Source organism: Hyperolius riggenbachi, chromosome 2 (assembly GCF_040937935.1).
Source record: "Hyperolius riggenbachi isolate aHypRig1 chromosome 2, aHypRig1.pri, whole genome shotgun sequence".
In the NCBI taxonomy this organism is placed as follows: domain Eukaryota; kingdom Metazoa; phylum Chordata; class Amphibia; order Anura; family Hyperoliidae; genus Hyperolius; species Hyperolius riggenbachi.
Genome location: NC_090647.1, coordinates 488,580,720 through 488,597,391, shown reverse-complemented (window position 1 = coordinate 488,597,391; position 16,672 = coordinate 488,580,720). Strand labels below are relative to the sequence as shown.

The 16,672-nt window shown below is 47.4% G+C and overlaps 1 protein-coding gene across 5 annotated transcripts in view; it reads right to left on the bottom strand.

Moving 5' to 3' along the window:
• The window catches only part of PRDM15 (PR/SET domain 15), an 87,540-nt gene that overhangs the window by 47,981 nt on the left and 22,887 nt on the right, over window positions 1-16,672 (bottom strand). For all 5 annotated transcript variants that reach the window (XM_068270384.1, XM_068270386.1, XM_068270383.1 and 2 more), the window contains one exon: window positions 3,355-3,607. In XM_068270384.1, coding sequence (XP_068126485.1) covers window positions 3,355-3,607 — 253 coding nt within the window. The remainder of the gene's footprint in view (window positions 1-3,354; window positions 3,608-16,672) is intronic.

Below are 16,672 nucleotides of genomic sequence, written 5' to 3'. Positions count from 1 at the left end.
CCAGCCTCATGGCGCAGTGTAGGAGGGGGCGCACAACTCTCTCAACTATCATTCCCCCATTGTGTTTGAAGCAGAGAGAAATAAGAAAAAGAAGATACATGGCAGTAACTGCAAGCCAGATAGAGATTAAGGCGTTAGGGGGTTGGGGGCCCTGGGACGCCTCTTATGCTAGGTACACACGTTACCTTTTTACGTTCGATAGATGATTTCCGTCATGTCTGATATTACTTTCAATTCAAGTGAATGGAAATTGATAAGAAAAGCTAAGAGAATCGAACGAAAAAACGTAACGTGTGCGTACCCAGAATTAGTCTAATAGCAATCAGTGTATGACAGCTGGGGTGGGAGGGATGGAGGGGCACACTTTGGTTTCTCAGCCTTGGGTGCTGGAGGACGTTGTCCTAGCTCTGCATGTAACTTCGCTATCTGGCTCCTTTCCTCATTATTATTATTATTATTAAGTATTTATATAGCGCCGACATATTACGCAGCGCTGTACAATGTATATATATATATATATACACTGTATATCTTGTCACTAACTGTCCCTCAAAGGAGCTCACAATCTAATCCCTACCATTGCCATATGTCTATATTATGTAGTGTAAGTACTGTAGTCTAGGGCCAATTTTTCTTTTTTTTTTAGGGGGAGCCAATTAACTTATCTGTATGTTTTTGGAATGTGGGAGGAAACTGGAGTGCCCGGAGGAAACCCACGCAGACACGGAGAGAACATACTAACTCTTTGCAGATAGTGCCCTGGCTGGGATTCGAACCAGGGACCCAGCGCTGCAAGGCGAGAGAGCTAACCACTACGCCACCGTGCTGCCCATGACTCTTTATGTATTTCCTTTTTACTAAGTTAAACAAATGCAAAAAAACAACTAGCTATTTTTTACCAGCACGCTGGATTACTAATCAACAACAGGTAGGTGTCAAGGGACACCTGTTCACACTTTCAAAGCACACATGAAATGATCATTCTTTGACTGTTTCAGACAACCCAAGTTGAAGGTGTGTTAGAGCACTATATAAGTTGGTAGCAGGTTAAAGAACCGGAGGTGTGAGTGATATTGAGGCTGCCATATTTATTTCCTTTAAAGCAATACCAGTTGCCCGGCAGTCCTGCTGATCCTCTGCCTCTGATACTTTCAACCACAGACTCTAAACAAGCATGCAGCGGATCAGGTGTTTGACATCATAGTCAGATCTGACAAGATTAGCTGCATCCTGGTTTCTGGTATGATTCAGACACTCGTGCAACCAAATAGATCAGCAGGGCTGCCAGGCAACTAGTATTATCTAAAAAGGAAATAAATATGGCAGCCTCCATATCACTCTCACTTTGGGTTCACTTTAAAGGATTGGTGCTGCTTTGAAGTAAATTACACCAAGCAAGCAGTCATTGGAATTGGATCCATGTATTCAGGTGGAGATTTGTTCTCTGCCACACATCACCAAATTTTATGTCAACTATAGTCACTTTTAGTAGGCACAGTGGAGGAGACAACTCTAGCAGGCTGATTGGTCTGCCCAGCAACTATACCGACATCCACCCATTGCCAGGATTGCATGTCCCATCCTTCCTGCGCGGTCACCAGTTATTCCTCCTGCTAGGTAGAGGTAGAATACCTCTTCAGCACACCGCAGCTTTCACAAGTACTTGTGTCCCCGAGGATGTCTGAAGATTAGCACATCCGCACTGCGCACGCACAAGTCCAGGCTCCCACATGTGCAGTATGAATGTACCAGTCTTCGGAAGCACTCGGGGACACAAGCACTTCCAAAGGCTGCCAAGGAGTACCGGAGACACAGCCGGCTGCACAACTTCAATGGGGTACAATGCTGGAAAAAGGTGATGGAGCACAGATCAGGAAGGCTCTATGGTATCCAGAGCCTTCCCTTTACGTAGGCAAGTATTTAACATGGAGTTTCTTCGCTTCAGGTTTACAAGTGGATACAGTTTTATAACAGACACAAGGTGAGGTGTCTTCCTCAGGCGGTGGAAGTCTGGGAGTGGTGACATGCAGGACCAGGAAATGTGCTTGGCCTGCCGTGACAAAGCTTGCAGTTGCCCGCCTAGCCATGGGGGGGGGGGGGCACCATCACTTCCTGCAAATACAGTGGGCGAGTCATTGCTTCCCCACGTGATGTCTGATACTTGTACACATCGCTACTAGCTGGAGGGGAGTGCGGACCGGGGAGACCCAGGTGAGGGGGGGGGGGTGGTGGTGGTCTGACAGCCCCTCTCCAACACTGTGCCTACTACCCCCCCCCCCCCCCCTTGCTGGCTGCTACCCTCTACAGACTACCTATACTGGGGCAATTATACTACCTATACAGGGCAACTATACTAGCTACCTATACTGGGGGCAACTATACTGCCTATATGGGGGGCAATTATACTACCTATACTGGGGCAACTATACTAGCTACATATAACGGGACAACTATACCTGCCCTATACAGGGGGCACCTTTACCTTGCTACCTACCTGTAGTGAGGCATGTAACTCTCTCTCTCTCCCCCCTACCCCCATAGTCTGTGCATATTTACAGTTGTCATTTTAAGTATTTGAAATATTACGTAGATAGATCTGTGCAGATCCGCAGTCAACACTGTGCTCTGCCCTCATATAAAGAATCACATAATGAAATTCATGAAATAGTAAATAATAAAATAATGATAATGTAATAGCAATGTTGTGCTAAGGTTGTATGAAACTCAGAATTTCTTCTTTGCTCTAAAAGATTATTTACACCAAAAAAAAAACCTATTACCACAAAAAAATTGATACAACAGGATTCAAACAGTTAACACAGCACTTTCTTTTTCAGTGGGCAGCTTCTGGCTGCATCTGAGGATGTGATATCTTCTCTTTTGTTTACTAATTGTAGCTCACAAAGGAATGTAAGCATTAGCAGTGTGTTGGAACTGAGCTGCCACATATAGTAAAAGCAGAGACAACTGAAAAATGATAAATAGATTTTATTATATAAATACAGAAGCTATGCAATAAAAATGTAATGGCAGCTTTCTGAGCAGATAAACTGTACTTTGGGAACTTGTAATTTGTAAACAGACAAGATTACTTGAGCACAAAAACAAATATGATAACTTTACGGGTAATACAAAGTAGGAAACCACATTTTTATTGAATGTTATGTCAGAGCTTTATCCTGCTTTAATCCCTTTCTCATCTCTGTCGTGCAGGGGACTACAGGGAGAGTCCAATTCCCCAGAAGTTCCCCTGATGGCCAGGCTATTAGCAGCATACTGGGGTACATGTTACATGTTTGCCCATCCCTCCCCCCCGCTATCTGCTGAAACATAACTAGTCATCCAGTGACCTACCATTGCGACACGGCATGGGTGGCTTCAGCAGAGGCTTCTCCATCTTCCTTGCATAGAAAGCGGCGTACCACACACGCAGCTCTGTGCCAGGCGCAATGTCCTGGGAGGTAGTGAAATAGATGTCGCTTCCATGCTGAAACGCAGTCAGGTTCTGGTGGGTGAAGTCTGTGGCTGGCCGCACCAGCATCATCCAGTTACATTCATACTCGCTAGATGTGTCAAACAGCAAGACCAGCCCATCCTTCTGGAACACCTGCAGGATGCGGAGACAGATTAATAATAAAGGGAACATAAACGTCACACAGTGTGACCAAACCAAAGTTTTGATCCTTGATGGTTACCCGTAACCTACAAGTTTCTGTGAATGAGAGAGACCAGGAGCCCAATGGTGTAGTATCAAAAGACAAAGATGTAAGGATTATACTCAAAAGGGTTGGTTGCAAAACTTGCAACCACCATCTGAGCCTGTGGGAATATAACCATCCCTGCTCAGTCTCCCAGGTCTGTTGGTGCAGATGCTAGTCGGTCGCTCTCCTGGATTAGTTGTGAGTGTGGTGATATATTGGGGTGCTGATGATGTTAGGAATAAAGGAATATATTCTTTCATTTTTCTGCCTGTGTTCCGTGTAAGTCTGCCAGAAGGGAGCTGTTACCTTGAGTTGCTTGGGGCCAGGAAATGGGTGATTGTCTTGACCATGAGGTGCTTTGAGTCTGTATGCAGTTCCTCTGAGAGTGCTAATGGGATTATCTGCCTGGCTGTTTGAACTCAGGAGATGGCCCATTGTCTCAATACACTAAGCCAGAGGACCAGTGTCTGGAGACTAACACAGGAACCTCTGAAATGTACATGACAGGCTATTAGAAATGGGTGAAGTCCTTTTGATACCATTTTTTACCTGTGGAAATTGAATTATTGGTGGAGGTGCAACCTCCTTATCTTTGATCAGCTAGGAAGTACTGTCAGCAATGTGAAAGCCTTAATCAATTGTCACCTGTAACCTGGGGAGATTGGAGGTTAACAAAGTCTTTTGTTGTGTGTGTGCTATAGGACACTGTTCACATGCGGATGTCAGATCTCTGGGAAATTAAATTATGTCTGAGGATGTTATTAAAAACTAGTCCTCCCCTCCCCAAGGAAGTTGCAGCCTCTAGGCGTATTTCATAGTATAAAACCGCAGCTAGGATAGCCACAACTGGTAGTTCTTGGAGGTAGCTCACACGGCTAGAACTAACCTGGTTCCTGACCAGAAGTGCGTACCGCCCGCAACAACACCAGATCGATACGCTGGTACGTTTATTTCCCGTTTATTTTGGTAAGCAAAATCGCTTTGTGTGTTATCTTTGTACATTTTATCTTGTAACTATTTTTACTTTGTTTTTTTGTAATCTTTTTGTATATATTCAGTTCTGCACTGTTCTATGTTTTTTCTGGAATATTAAATTATTATTTAATAAGTTTGACTTCTGCCGTACTAAACTAACACTCATAGCCTAGAAGAGACTGAAGTGTAACCGTGTATAAGTTCATGCCTAATTGTACGCTTGAGCAACACTACCGTAGGAAATTGTAATTGCATTGTGTGTGGGGGCGTTTGTCATACGTTGGCCTAAGCGCGCAGCTGACCCAACGTACGAACAACGCCAGTGCGAGTAGCTAACAGTATCGTTCGGAACGACTGTTAGTGGGTCTTTGCTTCACGACAGTGTAAGATTGCAACTGTGTGTGTGTGTGGGTGCGTGGCGTTCCCGTATTTGGCCTAAGCGCAAAGCTGACCCAAATACGAAAACGCGGAGTGCGCGCTGAGGACTCGACAGCAGAGTGGAAATGTCTAGCAACGCTAGTGGTGGCAGTGAGAGGTGTTTTGAGGGGTTCCAGCCTTGTTTGTAGCTTAAATAAGGCTGTTCCCCGCTTAATCTGGTCAAACCCGCAGTCGGGAACCGTATACGCAGGCGTGCCGCGGGCCGGTTCTTGACATAATTGGCTGGCAGTGGTGGCATCGTTTAGTACATTAGTACGCAGTTTAGCTCGCTATTCTGAGTACTAAAGGCTGGAAGCTTGCTAGAAGCAACTAGCCTACAGAAGTCTACTCAGTGCAGAATCTATATACGTTTTTTTTTTTGTTCAAAGATACACACTTGGTGTTTGCTTTCCCTCCCCCCCTTTTTTTTTTCTTTTTATTTTGTGCAACACGATGGCTCAGAAAGCATCCAGCTATGCAAGGCAAAACAAAGAGATACTACTCAACCTGTGTGAGCACAAAGGCATCGAGACGGTGAGCGGCCAGACTAAGGAGCAGTTAGTTCGTGCGCTCGAGGAGCATGATGAGGCAGAACGAGCCCGTGCTTCAACGTCAGCAGATGCAGCTCACGACACGCCAGAGGAGGAATCGCTCCCGCCACAGGATGCGAGTGGAGACGATGTCCTGGATGATCCACCTAACACGGAGATGACATCTCTGGAAGCCGACCTACAGCTACTAGGTTCGGCTGAGCCCGAACTGCGCCTAAAGCTGATTCTGGAACATCGGCAAGCAGAGAGGGAAATACGACAAGCAGAGAGGGAACAAGCTGCCCAGCGACTCCAGGCCGAGAGGGACAGACTCCGGGCAGAGGAGGGAAGAGCTGAACGGCAACACCAGCTGGAGCTGGCTAAACTTCAGCAGCAGAACCGGTCTGCTGGACCCGCAGAACGCGAAGGTGAGCGAGTCCACAGAATCCCCCTGGATAAGTTCCCCGCTATGGACAAGGACTCTGACATAGACACTTTCCTACAGGGGTTTGAAAGGACTTGTCGGCAGTATGGGGTGCCCCGTGAGCAGTGGGCAAGATACCTCACACCAGGGCTGAGAGGCAAGGCCCTGGAGGCGTTTGTGAGTCTCCCCCAGGAGGAAGAAACAGACTTTGAGGCAATTAAGAAAGCCATCATTGCGCGATACCACCTCACGCCAGAGGTGTATCGCAAACGTTTCAGGACAGTGCAGCGAGGTCCTAATGACAGTTACCTGGATCATGCTTGCAACCTGCGCACTGCCTTCCAGCAGTGGGTAAAAGGACTGGCTGTTGAAACCTTTGATGCCCTGCAGGAACTGATAATAAAAGACCAGTTCCTCCACACTTGCCCTGTTGAGGTCCGGCAGTTTGTACGGGACCGAGAGCCAAAGACCGTGGATGAGGCCGCGAAAGTTGCTGATGCCTACACGTCCAATCGAGCATCTGATTTTCGGAGGACTACGGCGCCCAGCTGGAAGGGAGAAAAGCCTGCGAGACCTTCTCCTCTGAGCACCCAGCGAAGCCAGGTCCCGCAGCCGCCTGGAGGTAGAACAGCCACCGTTGACACTCGGAGATGTTTTGCCTGTAACAAACCGGGTCACATCAGTGCTACGTGCCCAGAAAAGAAGAAGGAAGCCCCAAACTCTGGCGGGGCCCGGAATGCGTTGTGTGCCACCAGGAATGCAGGTAGCTATGCAGAGAATCTGCAACCTGTCACAGTTGGGGATACGGTTACCACCGGTCTAAGAGACACTGGAGCAGAGGTGACTCTAGTGCACCCCCAGCTGGTGAACCCTGAGGAGTACATTCCTGGCAAGACTATGGCTGTCAAAGGAGTTGGGGGTGTCACCCCCGCCATACCCACCGCCTTGGTCCACCTGGATTGGGGGGCCGGCAGCGGAATGAAAGAAGTGGGGGTAACGGATGCCATCCCCACAAACGTTTTGTTGGGTACTGACCTGGGACGGTTAGTGGCCCGGTATGAGCCTACTCCACACCCCATGGAGCCTGCATCCCCCGCAGAAGTTCAGGACTCTTGCAAGGTACTGTGTGATAATGCTGTGCAAGCGGGGAGTGCTGGTGAGGCCCCAGGGGCTACGGACTGTGTACTAGGAGCCAGCCCTAGTGAGTCTCCAGTACCCAGGCCTGGAGGAGGACATGTTGTTACCATGAATGCAGATAATGTTGATGTAAAATGTGATGTGTTGCATAATGACATGTGTACCGTGAACGTTCCGTCAGCTGCAGTGGTGACCCGCAGTGCTCACCGGGCTGCAGCAGACGAATTGTCCACTGAAGGGGCTGATGTCACTGGGTCGGGCTCTTCCACTTCAGAGCCTGGCTCTGAGAACCCAGAGGCCTCTCAGTTTGCCACCTCCCTGGTGCCTGTGGCCGACAGCGCTGAGTTCTCCGAGGCTGTGCGACTTGATAGCAGCCTGGAAGAGCTCAGGAGTCTGGCGGACAGGGCACCGGTGGAGGGCGACAGAGTGAGGGTGTACTGGGAACACGGCAGACTGTACAGAGAGGTTATTCCCTCTGAGCCGTCTGAAGTGGAGGAGGCCGACCGGCAGTTGATTGTTCCTCACAGGTACAGGGAGCAGCTATTGAGAATAGCACATGAGGTGCCCCTGGCTGGTCACTTGGGGATCCGCAAGACCAAATCCCGGCTTGCCCACAATTTTTATTGGCCCCACATGGGGACAGATATTGCTGATTTTTGCCGGTCTTGTGTCGCCTGTCAGCGGGTCGGCAAAGCAGGTGACACCGACAAAGCCCCACTGAGGCCCTTACCCATAATAGAGGAGCCCTTCCAAAGGGTTGCTGTTGACATAATTGGGCCTCTAGCGGTACCCAGCAGCACAGGGAAACGTTTCATTCTTACGGTGGTAGATTATGCCACTCGCTACCCTGAAGCTGTAGCCCTGAGCTCCATACGGGCAGACAAGGTTGCGGACGCATTGGTGCGCATTTTCTCACGGGTCGGTTTTCCCCGCGAAATGCTCACCGATCACGGCCCGCAATTCATGTCGCGCCTAATGGAATGCCTCTGTAAGCAGATGCAGGTAGAACACATCATGGCCAGCCCTTACCACCCCCAGACAAATGGGTTATGTGAGCGGTTTAATGGTACTCTAAAACAGATGCTAAGGGTGTTTGTTGAATCGCAAGGGAGAGACTGGGAGCGATACCTGCCCCACTTACTGTTTGCTTATCGTGAGGTGCCCCAGGCATCCACCGGGTTCTCGCCCTTTGAGCTATTATATGGGAGGAGGGTACGCGGACCCCTCGATCTCATTCGAGAGGTCTGGGAGGGGCAGGATATGGGCCCCGGGGTCTCCATAGTGGAATACGTTCTGAAGTTCCGGGAAAAGATGGACACCCTGGTGGGGTTAGTGCGAGAGAATCTGACTCAAGCCCAGGCCACCCAGAAGCAGTGGTATGACCACGGGGCTAGGGAGAGAGTTTATGAGGTAGGTCGCAAGGTATGGGTCCTAAACCCGATGCGACAGAATAAGCTGCAGGCCGCTTGGGATGGGCCCTATACCATACATAGGAAGATTAGTGATGTGACCTATGTGGTCGCGCTGGATGACCGAGGTAAGCAGCTGAAAACATACCATGTAAATATGTTAAAGGAACATCATGCTAGAACCGCTTGCGCTCTCCCTGTCTGCAGTTTGCTACCGGACGGTGAAGCAGAGGCCCTGGTTGACATCCTGGCATCCACCCAGGAAACCGACTCTGTTACCGAGGTGCAGATCAATCCAGAGTTGACAGCAGAGCAGCAGGCTGGGCTATCTGATGTGCTGACCCTTTACCGTGGTACCTTTACAGCCCGCCCTGGTCTGACCAGCCTGGCTGTACACCATGTTGACACCGGAAATAACAAGCCGGTTAGACAGTCAGCCTATAGAGTCTCCCCTGAGGTTCAGGCCCACATCAGCAAGGAGATTGAGGAAATGCTGTCACTAGGGGTGATCCAACGGTCGCACAGCGCATGGGCATCACCTGTAGTGCTAGTACCCAAACGGGACCAGACCACTCGGTTCTGTGTAGATTATCGAAAACTAAATTTGATAACTGCATCAGATGCTTACCCAATGCCGAGGGTCGACGAATTGTTAGATAAGCTAGCTGGCGCGCAATATCTAACAATCGTGGATTTGAGTCGGGGATACTGGCAGGTCCCTCTAACAGCTGAGGCACGGGAGAGGTCTGCCTTTATCACCCCCTCAGGTCTGTTTGAGTTTAATGTGATGCCTTTTGGGATGAAAAACGCCCCAGCCACCTTCCAAAGGGTTGTAAATGGTCTCCTGGAAGGTTTGGAACACTGCGCTGTCGCCTACCTAGATGACATCGCCGTGTTTAGCGCCAACTGGAACGACCACTTAGCGCAGCTGTCACAGGTTTTGGGGCGCATCACTGCAGCAGGACTAACAGTCAAGCCTAGCAAGTGTCAGATAGGCATGAAACAGGTACAGTACCTGGGACATGTGGTGGGGGGGGGAGAGCTTCGTCCAGATACTGGGAAGGTAGATGCCATTGTGTCCTGGCCCACCCCCCACACGAAGAAGCAGATTCAGTCCTTCTTAGGGACTGCGGGGTACTATAGAAAGTTTGTCCCCAGCTACAGTGCCCTCGCCAAGCCCTTGACAGACCTCACAAAAAAGAAGCTGCCCAAGCAGATTCTCTGGACACCAGAATGTGAACAGTCATTCACAGCTCTGAAGAGGGCCCTAGCCAGCCCTCCCGTGTTGCAAGCGCCAGACTTCAGCCGACGGTTTGTAGTCCAGACGGACGCCTCAGCCTTTGGCCTAGGTGCTGTATTAAGCCAGGTAAACCAAACTGGGGAAGAACATCCGATTCTGTACTTAAGTCGGAAGCTGCTACCCCGGGAGGTAGCTTACGCCACCATAGAGAAGGAGTGCTTGGCAATTGTATGGGCCCTACAAAAGCTGCAGCACTATCTCTACGGTCGTGTATTCACCGTCGTAACCGACCACAACCCTCTTAGTTGGTTACATCGGGTTTCTGGGGACAATGGAAAACTGCTGAGATGGAGCTTAGTTCTCCAACAATATAGCTTCACCATTCAACATAGGAAGGGGAGCAATCATGGGAATGCTGATGGACTGTCCCGTCAAGCAGAACCAACAATGTAGGTGCTGGCAGGATAATCTGGGAAGATCATCTGCCTTGCCCCATTCTAAAGAGGGGAGTTGTGGTGATATATTGGGGTGCTGATGATGTTAGGAATAAAGGAATATATTCTTTCATTTTTCTGCCTGTGTTCCGTGTAAGTCTGCCAGAAGGGAGCTGTTACCTTGAGTTGCTTGGGGCCAGGAAATGGGTGATTGTCTTGACCATGAGGTGCTTTGAGTCTGTATGCAGTTCCTCTGAGAGTGCTAATGGGATTATCTGCCTGGCTGTTTGAACTCAGGAGATGGCCCATTGTCTCAATACACTAAGCCAGAGGACCAGTGTCTGGAGACTAACACAGGAACCTCTGAAATGTACATGACAGGCTATTAGAAATGGGTGAAGTCCTTTTGATACCATTTTTTACCTGTGGAAATTGAATTATTGGTGGAGGTGCAACCTCCTTATCTTTGATCAGCTAGGAAGTACTGTCAGCAATGTGAAAGCCTTAATCAATTGTCACCTGTAACCTGGGGAGATTGGAGGTTAACAAAGTCTTTTGTTGTGTGTGTGCTATAGGACACTGTTCACATGCGGATGTCAGATCTCTGGGAAATTAAATTATGTCTGAGGATGTTATTAAAAACTAGTCCTCCCCTCCCCAAGGAAGTTGCAGCCTCTAGGCGTATTTCATAGTATAAAACCGCAGCTAGGATAGCCACAACTGGTAGTTCTTGGAGGTAGCTCACACGGCTAGAACTAACCTGGTTCCTGACCAGAAGTGCGTACCGCCCGCAACAACACCAGATCGATACGCTGGTACGTTTATTTCCCGTTTATTTTGGTAAGCAAAATCGCTTTGTGTGTTATCTTTGTACATTTTATCTTGTAACTATTTTTACTTTGTTTTTTTGTAATCTTTTTGTATATATTCAGTTCTGCACTGTTCTATGTTTTTTCTGGAATATTAAATTATTATTTAATAAGTTTGACTTCTGCCGTACTAAACTAACACTCATAGCCTAGAAGAGACTGAAGTGTAACCGTGTATAAGTTCATGCCTAATTGTACGCTTGAGCAACACTACCGTAGGAAATTGTAATTGCATTGTGTGTGGGGGCGTTTGTCATACGTTGGCCTAAGCGCGCAGCTGACCCAACGTACGAACAACGCCAGTGCGAGTAGCTAACAGTATCGTTCGGAACGACTGTTAGTGGGTCTTTGCTTCACGACAGTGTAAGATTGCAACTGTGTGTGTGTGTGGGTGCGTGGCGTTCCCGTATTTGGCCTAAGCGCAAAGCTGACCCAAATACGAAAACGCGGAGTGCGCGCTGAGGACTCGACAGCAGAGTGGAAGTGTCTAGCAACGCTAGTGGTGGCAGTGAGAGGTGTTTTGAGGGGTTCCAGCCTTGTTTGTAGCTTAAATAAGGCTGTTCCCCGCTTAATCTGGTCAAACCCGCAGTCGGGAACCGTATACGCAGGCGTGCCGCGGGCCGGTTCTTGACAGTGAGGACTAAGGGAAATGTTATATATAGATTGATGATATGATACTACTAGATGTGTATATACACAAGATGTGCAATTCAATTTCTTACCTTCTCAAGGACAAATCATTATTTAATGGAAAAAGTAATCTTAGATGGTAGACCAAGCATTTCACAGGTCTTGGCCAACTTCCTCAGGTCAATACAAGTACCTGTAGAACTTTTGGTAAGGAATGCGAACTCCTGAAAAGCTTTTTTCAGGCGCTCACATTCCTGATTAAATTTTACAGGCACTTTTACCTTCTCAGGTCGAGTTAATGTAATTACCCTTCTCATAAATACATTTAGTAGTATATCATCAAGTACAAACTAAAGCAACACTGAATGCAATTTTTTCCACTTGCTTAGAATATTGCTTGAAAGATTCTAAAAACATCCTTTCTGCTACTGAACACCACACATCGGGATTTTTTTTTGGGGGGGGGGGGGGGGGGGGGGGTTATATTTGCTGTGCTAGTAGTTTCCCAACCATGCAGATAGGCAAGTCAAACCGCTGGCTAGAGAGGGTGCTTACATATTCCCTGCTGTCAACTTTTTAAAGAACTTAAAGCAGTATTGTCACCATAATGTGTATTAAGTGATAAAGATGCTAATCCTGCATTCAAAACTTGCAAAACTTGAGACTTCCGGTTCCAGCGCCGGCATGGAATGCTGAGAAGTAGAAGAGCTCCGTGCAGCTTCTCCTAAACCACGGCTAACCACCGCAATCACACACCCACCGATCATCCAGGAGGGTGGCCCATAGCACACAGAACGCATTACCAGCAATTAATGGACAAATACGTTACCGGCTCGGCGCGGAAAAGCCTTAGTCCTGAAGGACCTAAAAACAAAATGGCGCCGCCAGAGAAAAGACTGACAAGGGCCTCGCAGCAAGATCCAGAAGCTAGAGGTTGGGAGACAGATCCCGACGAGTACGAAGAGAGGCCTCGGGTACACTTAACAGCGGCAGACTACCGCAAGATAGCTAAAGAAGTAGCCACGCAGATTGCTCCTGACCTGAAAGGGATCGTGGAAACAGCAGTCACGAGCTCACTATCCGCCATTACACAAACGCTGCAATCGCACGCTGTTCGTTTGGACGAGACAGAAACACGCATTAAATCCTGCGAGACGAACACCAAGCAAAATAGTGACAAACTAGCCACGGCCCTCCAGGAAAACAAGGATCTAAAGGAGAAAATAGAGGACATTGAGAACCGCACTAGGCGTAACAACCTTCGGATGGTGGGCCTTCCGGAATCACATAAGCCAGAGCACTTACAGGAGATCTGTGAGTCCGTCATCCCAGACCTACTAGGCCTTCAGGGCCCGTTCAGAGTGGAACGCGCGCACAGGGTAGACCCGCCCAAAACCAACACGTCCTTACCGAGGGTTGTTATGGCAAGATACCTGGACTATAATGATAAGCTCAAAGTCATTAATGCCTTTAAGGCACGTAAAGAACCGTTACGACTTCAAGACGTGGAATTCAGAATCTTCAATGACTACTCAGTCGAAGTCACGAAGAAGCGTAAGCTGTTCAGCGTGGTATGCACAGAGCTGTATCATAGAAACATCAGGTTCGCCCTGCTGTACCCTGCCATTCTTCGTGTGACAACAGAGGACAACGAAGTGCTTCTTTTCAAGGAGCCCTCGGAAGCGAAGAAACACTTCAGCATATCGGGATCAAGATCAACCGACCCACCCCAAAGTTAAAGCCCAATTACTGCCCAGAACTACTCTGGACTTTTATTCTCACTTATATACATAACTTGTCCGCTCCACCACTTAGGCATGATATACCTAAAAATGTGATTCTTTGTTGCTCAAGATAAATCAAAGAAGTTACGGAGGGGGGGAGAAGAAAATTTCCTACCGGGAAGTGGAGTCACCACCGAGGGAAGGTTCCTATTCCGAGGACAGCGAGTATGTCCCTAGACATGTTTGGGACAGATGCTGTTTAGGTCTCCCACAAAGCCTATGTTTAAGCTTTGAATTGTTCCATACTTGGGTATGTTTTTATAGTTTAAGCGGGAATAGTTCTTGGGGTCTCTCTTTGCCCTTTCTCAGGGTTCAGACGCTTGTTCACCGGGCTATCATTATGTTGACTGTACTTAGGAGAATACCTTATATCGCATCTCGACCTAAATCATCATGGCAATAAAGGTAGTATCCTGGAATGTTAAAGGACTCAGGTCGACTGTTAAAAGGGGCCAGGTTCTAAGACACCTCAAAAAATTGCATACTGACGTAGCTCTGCTCCAAGAAACACACTTAGGCCAAAATGAAATCAAATTTATGAAAAAAAAATGGGTGGCTCATTGTGTGGGGTCCCCAGCAAAGGGGGAAAAAAGCAGGAGTAGTGATATTAATCAATAAATCTATAGGGGCTGAGATGCTTGATATTGTGCATGATGATGAAGGTCGATGGGTGTGCATAACTATACAACTACCTGGGGAAAGCCTATGTACTTGTAATGTCTATGGTCCTAACACAGAAACTCGTTCTTTCCTTAAAACAATACAATGGAAAACTGCTAACCTGACAGGAGAAAATATGATAGTAGGCGGTGACTGGAATGATGTCATATCACCTGCTGAAGACAGATCCATACATGGGGCACGGCCTTTGCAGATCTCACATACTAGCACTCCTTTATCAGAAATGATTGAGACCCTATCCCTCACTGATTCATGGCGATATCTTCACCCCTATGACAGGGAATTCTCCTTTTATTCCCATGCCCACCACTCACAATCACGCATAGACTATCTGTTCCTCCCGGCTTCCATGACTGCTAGACTCCAGGAAGCTGAGATATACGATTTAGTTATCTCGGATCATGCCCCTGTGTCTATAACTTTAACTGAAGTAATACCGCATGGCACAGACATTATCTGGCGTTTTCCACAATTCCTCTATGGAGATGAAGGATTCCACCAACTTCTATCTAATTGGTGGGGAGAATACATTTACGATAATAGAGCCCATGCATCTAACCCCACGTTGCTATGGGAAACTGCAAAGGCGGTCCTCAGGGGAAAAATAATATCCTATGTTAAAGGAAAAAAAAGCAAGAGTGAAGCACAATATAAACAGGCATTGAACAATGTTAGAACAGTATACACATTGTACAGATCACTCCCCACAGACATAAATAGGAAGGCTTGGTGGGAAGCAAAAAAATCTCTGGACATGTGGGCAAAAACTAGGGAATTCCATGCAAAAATCATATAGGGATTTATTTATGTATAAACATGGGAGTAAGTCGGGTAGACTTTTAGCGAGACTTGCTGGTGGGGATCTAAACCCTTCGCGCATATACAGACTTAAAGACGAAAATGGAGCGATCGTACATCACCCCAAAGATATTAATAAGCTATTTGCTGACTACTATAGTGAATTTTACAAAAACCCATTAACACCTGACCCCACCTCTACAACCTCCATTCTCTCCACCATAAATCTTCCGAAACTCACAGTAGAGCAGTCAGATCTTCTGAATGCCCCAGTAACAGTAGAGGAAGTACGGACAACGATAACAAGCCTCCATAATGGCAAAGCTCCAGGACCTGACGGCTTAACCGCAGAGTTCTTTAAAATCCTTAAGCAAGATATAGCCCCGACGCTAGCTAAGATTTATAATCAAATTCTAACAGGTAAAAATTTCCCCGATTCTGCAAACGAAGCATACATTAAGCTAATTGGGAAAAAAGGAAAAGATCCTCTTTTGCCAGACTCCTATCGCCCAATCTCGCTTGATAACCAGGATCTGAAGATCCTCACTAAACTAATGGCGGATAGATTATCGCAGGTAATTCCATCCCTAATTCATCCCAACCAGGTGGGATTTGTGAGGGGAAGAGCAGCGGTGACAAATGTCAGACGCCTTTTGGGAGTTCTAGAGCACGTCAAAGCGTATCCCATCACAAACAAAAATGCGGCCATACTCACGTTAGACGCTGAAAAGGCCTTTGACGCTGTACAGTGGAACTGGCTTGAACAAGTCCTAGTCAAAATGGGCTTCAGTGATTCTTTTATGAAATTTTACCATCTCCTCTATGCAAACCCAAGAGCCAGAATAGCCACTCCGGGCTTTCTTTCCAAACCATTCCCCTTGTGCCGAGGCACAAGACAGGGATGCCCTTTGTCACCGCTGCTCTTCAACATTGCCTTAGAACCACTAGCTAGACTACTAGACAATAATATCAGGGGCATAGCGATAGGCAAACAGTTTCCTCTGCACTATTTGCAGATGGCATACTTCTATTTTTAGACGATCCCCACCAGCAAGTCTCTACTGTACTAAATATAATAGAAAAAGTGGGTAGGGAATCAAGATTCAAGATCAACGCCCACAAGAGCGAGCTTCTCTTCCTTTCTCACAAAGCAGATACTGCCCAGACGCACACATTGGGAGTGAAGATAGCTCATAGTTATATCACATACTTAGGCCTCAAAATAAATAAAAATCCCTTCCAACTATACTCAGATAATAGAACACCAGTGATCAGTAAGGTGACAACTCAATTAGAAGGCTGGGCCAACATTCCTTTGGGACTGGCGGGAAGAGCTGCATTGATCAAAATGATAAGCGTTGGCAAACTGCTTTACACAATGCAGGTCCTTCCGCTACTCTTCAAACAAGGATCTAAGCAAATTAAATAAAGCATTTTCATCCTTTTTATGGGGAGGCAAAAAAGTAAGAATAAAACTTAGATTACAGCTTCCCAAAGATTCAGGTGGCTTAAACCTCCCAGACATTAGGAGATACAACTTGGCTTGCTTAACAAGACACGTCCGAGATTGGGTGTCGGAGACTAGCTCCTTTTCAAACTATAAGCTAGAGAGTGCCATGGCAGAACCCTGGCACCTTAGAGGC